The sequence below is a fragment of the Bolinopsis microptera genome, chromosome 9 (genome assembly GCF_026151205.1).
Source record: "Bolinopsis microptera isolate Bmic1 chromosome 9, MBARI_Bmic_1.0, whole genome shotgun sequence".
Lineage (NCBI taxonomy): Eukaryota > Metazoa > Ctenophora > Tentaculata > Lobata > Bolinopsidae > Bolinopsis > Bolinopsis microptera.
The window spans coordinates 12,841,196-12,850,416 of NC_087080.1; the positions used below are offsets into that span (position 1 = coordinate 12,841,196).

General features: G+C 38.2%; 1 protein-coding gene and 1 long non-coding RNA gene across 2 annotated transcripts; one reads left to right on the top strand and one right to left on the bottom strand.

Moving 5' to 3' along the window:
* Positions 1-3,981: 3,981 nt before the first annotated feature.
* LOC134821403 (clotting factor C-like) lies at positions 3,982-5,600 on the top strand. Its single transcript, XM_063832145.1, has 5 exons — positions 3,982-3,998; positions 4,108-4,203; positions 4,303-4,452; positions 4,675-4,860; positions 5,524-5,600. Exons 2-5 carry the CDS (start codon positions 4,125-4,127, stop codon positions 5,598-5,600), a joined length of 492 nt encoding a protein of 163 aa, XP_063688215.1. The 5' UTR covers positions 3,982-3,998; positions 4,108-4,124.
* A 922-nt stretch (positions 5,601-6,522) lies between these two features.
* Positions 6,523-7,439, bottom strand: LOC134821154 (uncharacterized). The gene is made up of 2 exons (XR_010160982.1): positions 7,165-7,439; positions 6,523-6,994 (listed from the first exon to the last, which is right to left on the bottom strand). It is a non-coding gene; the product is annotated as an uncharacterized LOC134821154 (long non-coding RNA).
* Positions 7,440-9,221: the final 1,782 nt, after the last annotated feature.

Genomic DNA, 9,221 nt, shown 5'->3' on the forward strand with positions numbered 1-9,221 from the left:
CATTCAGATCATGTGCCTTAGTTAACCACTTGTATGTTTATAGGTTATATTTCCCCAACCGGGCGTTAACCGTGCCCAAGGCGACCACAATGGTTGCTTTTGGGCAGTTTGTGCCTTAACCGTGCCTTAACCGTGCCTTAACTGTGCTTTAACCGTGCCTTAACCGTGCGTTAACCGTGTTATGCCACACTACTGAATTGCTGTATTTTGTGAGCATGATATTATTAAATCGTTAAATAATCTATATCTGCACAATTCAGATCACGATCCCTCACCTTTATTCTTTTATTGCATGGCGTATACCATGTACTGCAAAGCTCTCCTGCCGGGTTTTCTGGAAACCTATCTTATTCTCGGTCCCCGTTCACTTTATCTATAGACACTAATCGTTGTGATGTGCTGATGTTTTATTCATATTTCCCCAGCCAGGCTGCCCCTGTACATGATTACTCCATCACAAACACAATACAAATGCAGATTATTCCTTCCCCTCTAACCTTTGTCCCTCTCTCTATCTAATGATCAATCCCCAATCACTATGTTCTGCTGCTCCGACATTGCCTCTCTGTAGTCTTATATAATACATATACCTACTACCTCATCTTGGTTGCTCGGAGTCGATCCCCCGTTCATTTTATTTTATAGTTCTAGATTTTTGTCGTTTATGTTTATCTGATCTCGATCGTATTAGGGAGCCCCCCCCCCCCCCTTCAGCATTTTAAACCCCCCCCCCTCATCTGCTGATGTAATATATAAACGCTCCCTTATAATAAATTACCTACGTTAACGTATTTGAATTGAAATCTAGAAACTTATTTTTGTACAAAGTTAATCAAACCCTAAAACATAATGTCTTACAGCTAGAATAACTTATCCTCATGGTTACATTTCTACTAAAATCCTTGTTTCTCGTCTACATTCTGGTGCAACTTTCATTATGTGTCACAGTTCAACCCTCGACAGCCTTTCCAAAATCAACTCCACAGATTTGGCCAGTCTCTTCAAACAAAGTGGCTATAACAGTCCAGTGTCCCAGCCACATTGTGAAACTTGCACCTCTTTTCCAAGGTGAAAGTGAACAAGGGGCCTTGGAATTGCGCGGCAAAGATGGACAAATATCTGTCTTTTGTAAAGATGCTGGTGATAAAAACTATTATGGTGGAGAGAGACGGATGCACCCAGCTGGTAACAGGGGACCGTGCTACACTGGGGAGAGTGAGACTCTTATCATAGAGTGGACGGAAGTAGGGGTGAAGGTGTTGAGAGGTGATGAGGTGATATTGAGTCAGGAATGGGGAGCAACTGATGGACACTGTCCAAAGGAACCTGTTTTTTGGAGGATACAGAATTATGGAACTACGGTTGTCTCTGGAGAAAGCATCCTTGGTACTTTAGCCTCAGCTTTATTAAGAAAGTTCTTGCCAAATTCTTGCCACGTGTTTAAATAATCCTATTGTTAAGAGCCTTTAAAAAGAAAACCCAAACATTATTATTTCAGACCCTTGTGAAGGCGGGATGTATCGAGATGACTCTATGATAAACTGTGCTAAATGTGCCCTAGGAGAGGAACCCAACACCGACAAAACTGACTGTGGTAAGATATCTTTGTACCGTTTTTGCCACGTTTAGAACCCCAGTTACATCCAGGAATACTAGAAAACTGCCGCGCCAATTCAATGTGTGAAGGACGCACGGTCCTCGTTGTGATGTGCTGATGTAGTTATTCATATCTCCAGGCTGCCCTGTATGATTAGTGACTAATTACTTCATCACAAACAAATACAAATGCAGATTAATCCTTCCCTCTAACCTTTGTCCCTCTCTATATCTAATGATCAATCCCCAACCACTTTGTGCTGCTTCTCCGACATTGCCTCTCTGTAGTCTTATAAAATAAACATTCCTGCTATCTCAGCTTGGTCTCTCTCTTGCTCGCTCGGTCAATTCAAATCACAATGTTTACTCTGTTTCCAATACACTTACACCTCATAGCATTACCGCCAATGTTTGGTGAGTCCCCAAACAATATCAGGATGTTTCTCAATCACTACAATAACCGCCAATAAACATTAGCCACAGTCATCCTGTAACAATAGAAACTTCTTCACCTCCTGATGGTGTTGCTATCTCTTGTCATAGTATTGTATACTTGTTCTGATATCTAACATCTACAAAGCTGCCATATAGCCTGACTGACAATTTTCTCGACTGACTGACAATGTTTCTTCTTTTCCCCATTTAGAATACAAAGTTTAGTACATTTTAGCTTATGATTAATATTATATTTTTACCTATAGTTTACCTAGATTGTCGCTTCAGTCCTGATGCCAGGCAGCCGATTTCTTTTCCTTTTCTGTACTTATTGTTGTTATGAGCTAATGTTGGTTAAGAATTCCCCTACGAGGCTGCCCTTGTGAACCACTAGGTCCCTTTACCTCCCGTATGTGTAGTTGTTGCTCCAAGGTTAACCTTATAGTATGATTTATGTTGATCTTGATCGTATTATATGTAGTATTACCCAAGACAACGTGATTATGTTGGTTATTTATGCCTACCCGCCAGGTTGCCGTCTGGATAATCATGCCATCACAATACAAATGCAGATTCCTTCCCCTCTAACCTTTGTCCGTCTCTCTATCTAATGATCAATCCCCAATCACTTTGTTCTACTGCTCCGACATTGCCTCTCTGTAGCAGGCACGTAGCCAGGGGGGGGGGGGGACGGAAGGGGGCTGCAGCCCCCCCCCCCCCCCCCCCCCCCCGGGAAAAATTGAACCCGAGAAAGAAAATAAGCCCCCTAGTCCCCATGGTCGCCAGGTAACTGGGCTGTGTTTATGACTGCAGTATGTACTGTTTAAACGGCAGGCAATTGATTTCAGCATTTTGTAAATTATTTCCAAATCCCACTATACGTCATGTACTTATTCCATTCAATGTGGCAAGTACTGAGTTCGGTAGGGACTGGTAACTGTAAGACATTTTGGCATTTGCTTAGTGCTTAATTTCATGAGTACTTGATAATTTTCATAAGTACTTGATTCTTTTCAGTCCCAGTTTATTGCTGTCCTACAAATTTCTTTAATGCTAAATGTCGTCTAAAACACCCTATTTCTCAAAATTTTTCCGGGCCCCCCGCCGCGTCGGCTCGCTTCGCGTCGGCTTCCTTCGCCTAGCCCCCCACCCCCCCCCCCCCCCCGCCCACCCCCAAAGAAAAATCTCGGCTACGTGCCTGCTCTGTAGTCTTACCTTATAAAATAAAAATTCATGCTATATCAGCTTGGTCTCTCTCTTGCTCGCTCGGTCCCCGTTAACTTTATTCTACAGTTTTAGGATTCTTGTCGTTTATGTTTATCTCGATCGTATTATAATTTACAGTATTGCCCACGATAAAGTAATTTAATCGAAATATAGGAATTAATTCTCGCTCAAAGTTGATCAAACCCTAATAAAACAGAATGTGGTACAGCTAGAATAACCTGCCCTCATGGTTACATATTTACTAAAATCCTTGTTTCTCCTCTCCCTTCTGATGCCACTTTCATTATGTGTCACAGTTCAACCCTCGACAGCCTTTCCAAAATCAACTCCACAGATTTGGCCTATCTCTTCAAATAAAGTGGCTATAACAGTCCAGTGTCCCAGCCACAATGTGAAACTTGCACCTCTTCTTCCAAATGGAAGTGTACAAGGGGCCTTGGTATTGCGCGGTAAAGATGGAAATATAACTGTTTATTGTAATGATGCTGGTGATAAAAGCTATTGGGGTGGGAAGGAATGGAAGCATCCTGCTGGTAGTGGTAACAGGGGACCGTGCTACACTGGGGAGAGTAAGACTCTTATCATAGAGTGGACGGAAGTAGGGGTGAAGGTGTTGAGAGGTGATGAGGTGATATTGAGTCAGGAATGGGGACCAACTGATGGACACTGTCTCAAAGAAACTGGATTTTGGAGAATTCAGAATAAAGGAACTACGGTTGTCTCTGGAGAAAGTAACCTTGGTACTTTAGCCTCAGCTTTATTAAGAAAGTTCTTGCCAAATTCTTGCCACGTGGTTAAATAGTCAAGTCATCATATTGTTAGGAGAAAACCGAAACATTATTATTTCAGACCCTTGTGAAGGCGGGATGTATCGAGATGACTCTATGATAAACTGTGCTGAATGTGCCGTAGGAGAGGAACCCAACACCGACAAAACTGATTGTGGTAAGATATCTTTATAGCTTTATGTTGCTGTTTTTGCCAAGTTTAACCATTGGCTGAGAAAAAATAAGTTAATATTCGAATAATTGTCTGATTTTCCAGAAAAGTGTCCAGCTGGAAGCTACAAAGATGATGAAATGATAAAGTGCGAAGAATGCTCTGATAACGAGATAAGCGCAGAAGATGGAGCAACATCGTGCACAACTTGTGTCGATGCTGATGAGGAACCTAACTTAGAAAAAACAGCTTGTGGTATGGAGACTGAGATTAAAAATTGTTGAAGGAATTAACGGGATACCAAGCAGTTTATGTCATCATCACGAACGCTTTGGAAGGGGGGGGGGGGGGGGGGATAAGGGTTCGGGCACGAAAACCCAAAAATATGAAGGGTGTAAAATTGATTCGCTCACCGCGCGCCGACAGCACTACTTACGATGAAAATTGATTAAGATTAATATCAACATCAAATTTCAGTAACTTACTGTCCGGAACTAAACATCAATACCATTCCACACATTCTACTGGTCACTCCCCGGAAACCCCCCGGAACAGAAGTTACCATCAGATGTAATGCTGGATACGCTCTTCAAGGGAACAGAATCCTATCGTGTTCTGATGTCGGGAGCTGGGGCGGGTTACCTTCCTCGTGTGAATTATGTGGTAAGTTAACTTACTAATTACTTACTAATCACTTACTAATCACTTACTAATTACTTGCTGATTACTTACTAATTGTTTAATGTTTACTCGACCAGTATTATAATGGTGAAGAATAAATCATGTTTATCTTAGGGAAAGATTTAAACATGTTTTAACTCTTCACCAACTACTGTCATGTTTCACTATTGTTTTACTTTTGTTTCACTATTGTTTTACTATTACCACAATTACTGTTATTTATAGTTAATAACAGACTTTACATTGTGTATACTGCAAGTAACATTAGTGATAGTTGTAATATATTCTTTGATAAATAAATCCAAAAGCCCTGAAAACTTAAATTTTAAAGGTAAGGTCATATAATCAATGATATTATCCAAAAATACTTCAATTTCAAAGACAGAAACAAAACCCAATCTTATTTACTTATTCACTTTGTAGGAACTAACCGTTCAATAGGTGTACAGTCCACCATCTGTCATAGGAAACACATCATGTTTAGTGTTTACATTGCATCTGAGGAGAGCAGAAAATGTTCAAAAAAGTAGTTTGTATGATTTAAATCTCGAGATTTAAATGCTGTTTAAAATAATATACTTTCAGATTCAATCCGTTATATTTTATTGCAATAATAATATAATATTCGTCAATAAATGAACCAAGAGACTTTAAGCACAAACAGTGTAGTTAAAGAAGAGCGGAAAGAGGTGACGGGGGAGAACTCACTGACTGGCACTTAGAACACCAGACCCTCTGTGCGGACTACTTCAGGAGTTTGTACCTCTGATACCTGAAATAGACAGGGAGATATACTTATAGTTTTGAATATCTCGTGCTTTAAAGAGTTAACTTTTCACCGTTTGATGAGCTGCATTGAATTGAAATTATATAATAACAGATTAACCGTGTAACAGTGTAACAGTGTGACAGTGTAACAGTGTAACAGCGTAACAGTGTAACATTGTAACAGTGTAACAGTGTGACAGTGTGGCAGTGTAACAGTGTAACAGTGTAACATTGTAACAGTGTAACAGTATAACAGCGGAACAGTGTAACAGCGTAACAGTGTAACAGTGTAACAATGTTATTAAACTGAAATATTATCATTTCGAGGCCCAGATGCTCCCGTACCAGAGTCATGCCGGAAACATCCCACAATATGAACAGATAGCAGTTAAACTCTGACCCAGACACAATCCTGGGTCAGCTGACTCTACTATGGACGCTCATTAGGGAAAATGAACTATTTACAATTCAAGGATACACGCTTTTCTCTAACACTTTTTTAAATGAGGTTGTGGTTGATGAGTCTTTTGAATATGCCTTTAAGAGAACTGTTTAGAGAAAGGGTTTCTACTTTATCAAAAGTCTATCTTAGTTTTAAGCTAAGCATTACTGATGAATTTCTGATTTGTATGTGATTGATTTTAATCATTATTTTCACAAATCGAAGAAGTGAACTTTTAATTTCTAACATTACATTTCTAATTGCTAATATAAGGGGACGATAGCCCACAAATTACGTAGCACAACTTTCTAACATTTAAATTTCCTCTACTGTCCCGTAGTGTCTTAGATCTAAATTAGTCCGGGATAATAAATGGTCTACAGTTTGATAGTTTAGTCAGCAGAGTATTAAAAAAGATAAAAAATAGGTTTCCGTTTAACATCAAATTCGAATAATACAGTTACATAATATACTAATTTTCATAAAATATTAAATATATCCATGTGTATACAAATTTTAGATATAAGACTGTATCCAAACTGAAATACTGCTTCGAATACAGCCAATAACGGTCAGATTAATATACCCAAATATGAAATCATATTATCACAAGCACATCACAAGCACATGCAAGATAACTGATGAAGTCTACAATTATCAAGAAAATAAAAAAGAAAGATTTAGTGTTTGTTCTGGACTGACTGACGGAAATCAGAATTTGACTGTAACAAATTCCGTGTAAAGTTGATGATGTTGAAAGCAAGTTCGTCCGATCGTCCGTATCTCTTGGCAGGCATCACTTCTGTAAATCATTCTAAGCAGGATTCCCAAATAAAGGATGATGTGTCGTCAAGTTCTGAGAAACATTTGTAAAACTGTACTCAATCAGCACTTCTCTCTCAGGACCTGGTGAGTGGTTTTACAGTAACTGTTTATAGTTTATACAGTAACTGTTTATAATGTTTATACAGTTTATAATACACGGCAGTTGGAGCTATGTTTCACAAACAGTGGTACTCGAACCACTTCCACAAACTCTGTACATCTAATCTCTTCTTCAGTATTTTATTGCTTACATTGTCCAATCTGGATTCTGAACTCGTCTGACTCGTTGCCAGAGTCTTGTGAGACCTTGTTCTGTAGACATGAGTCAACAGAGGTAAGTAACGAACTATTCAGCTGTTCAATAGCCATCAGGATTTTTAATTCCTAATAATTCTGAGAAGTTGTATTACAGTGACTTCATATCTGCCAAAAAACGTATAAAATATTTGGCAAGTTCAGAAATACAAGAGATGTGAGTACGGACAAACCACGCGACACAAAACGACTACCTGCGACTGTAACTGCTGTAATCCTAAATACACTGCTACTATAACGAATGAGGTATGATATGCACAGGTACAAGCATCTCATTGGGCTCATTATACCTAATCGAGCACACAATGGCTAATGGTTCAGAGGTATGAACTTGTTACAAACCGCTCTCATGGTTTTACTAATTTGACAACGTCAGTGATGTCCTGATTCCTGAAATCGAATAGAAACACAATCGAATAGACACAATCAATAGTCATAAATCTCTCTATTCACAGTCCGTGCAATCAGAACAACCTCAATAGTCTGTATTGACTCTAGTTGAGTAACGAGTAGTGGTGAAGGAGAAAAGCGCTGCTTGTCGCTCAGAAGCATAGTGATCAAGTAAGCTATTAGCTGTGTTGAATAGTGAGATGATAGCTGCTTCACAAAAACTTAATCAGTAGAAATTATAGATTTGTTCTGATAAATTAGATTAGGTGAGTGGATTACTCGAGTTACAAACAAGTAGAAAGTACGGCCGGTGGACCATAATAGGGTGTGGAATACAGTCTATGTTCCTCCTTAGTCCATAAACACACTAATTATTAGTGACTAATATTCACCGGTTACAAAAGCAAAAGTGACCGTCTACAAATGAGATTGAATATGTAATCAATCAATTGTAAAGGAAGCTTTGAATGTAACGCTCAGACTGTCATGAATAACAAACGCTCAAACAATAAAGCAATAAAATCAATCATAAACAAGTGGTAATTTCTCGGTATAATAATAAATTCATTATGTGAATAATGAGTTAATTCTTCTTTGAAAGAAGTAACCAGAAAGATAATATGGTGTTTATTGATTTATAAACAAGTTTGCACTAACATTAACGGATTAATTTAGTATACACTAACATATATAAATCAACATAAAGGGGGCATACACCAAAACAGTGGTTTGGTTGAGACGCTATAAGTTAATCATTTCTTGCGGTATCAGGTTGAAATTTTGCTCGCCGTTTATTCACATCTATTTCAAGGTGTGTGTAAAATCTTGATATCGTATCTAAAAAGGCTGGTGTGTTATGAATTTTTTAAATCAAAAAGCTAAAATTGTCCTTTTCAGGCTTATTTTAACAAAAAGTCAGTCAGGGAAGATCGGATTGATTTGATGCTTGACATCAAATTGTTCTCTGAATTCTGGCGTAGTTTTTGATGCCCTCACAAATGTTTTTACTCATTTATCTTCAGATCTATTGGACCTCAAAGCCAAACAAATTACTTTGAAGCCTAAAAATCACATTTTCTCCCATAACTTCAAAGGGAAGCATTTTAGGGTGTTTTGTTGTTCATAACTCATATATAAATGTGCTAGTTGCGGTTATTTTGCACCCTTCAAAAAGTCAATAGCATATTCCTATCAAAATTTTTTAAAAATCAGTAAATATTAAAAACGAAAAATGTGCCTTAATTTGTTAATTAATTTTTCCGAAAATTGCACTCTTAACCAGGAAATGCTCGATTACAAAAATAGGTATTCTCAAAATAATTTTTTTTGTGTGGAAACGGTGCGCTAGAAGGTCATTTGGTCTGGACAGGTTTGTTGTATGCCCCCTTATCCTGTTCTGGCTACAGTTTGGTTACAATTATATGCGGGTTTATAGTAAATCTTTGATATGTAATTTTGAACAAGATCCAATTATCAAGCGATTTTATTCACTTAATTAGCTAATTATAATGAGAAATTTCCAGTTACATCTATGATTAAGTTTATTGCTTTGTTGTTTGAGCGTTTGTTATTCAAGACAGTCTGAGCCTTTGTTATTTAATTG

What these genes read in the sequence shown, in the direction of transcription:
- LOC134821403 (XM_063832145.1), top strand. Translation starts at nt 4,125, where the DNA reads ATGTATCGAGATGACTCTATGATAAACTGTGCTGAATGTGCCGTAGGA. An exon ending in CACCGACAAAACTGATTGTG is followed by an intron (nt 4,204 to 4,302) that starts GTAAGATATCTT and finishes CTGATTTTCCAG; the next exon opens with AAAAGTGTCCAGCTGGAAGC. An exon ending in CTTAGAAAAAACAGCTTGTG is followed by an intron (nt 4,453 to 4,674) that starts GTATGGAGACTG and finishes ATCAAATTTCAG; the next exon opens with TAACTTACTGTCCGGAACTA.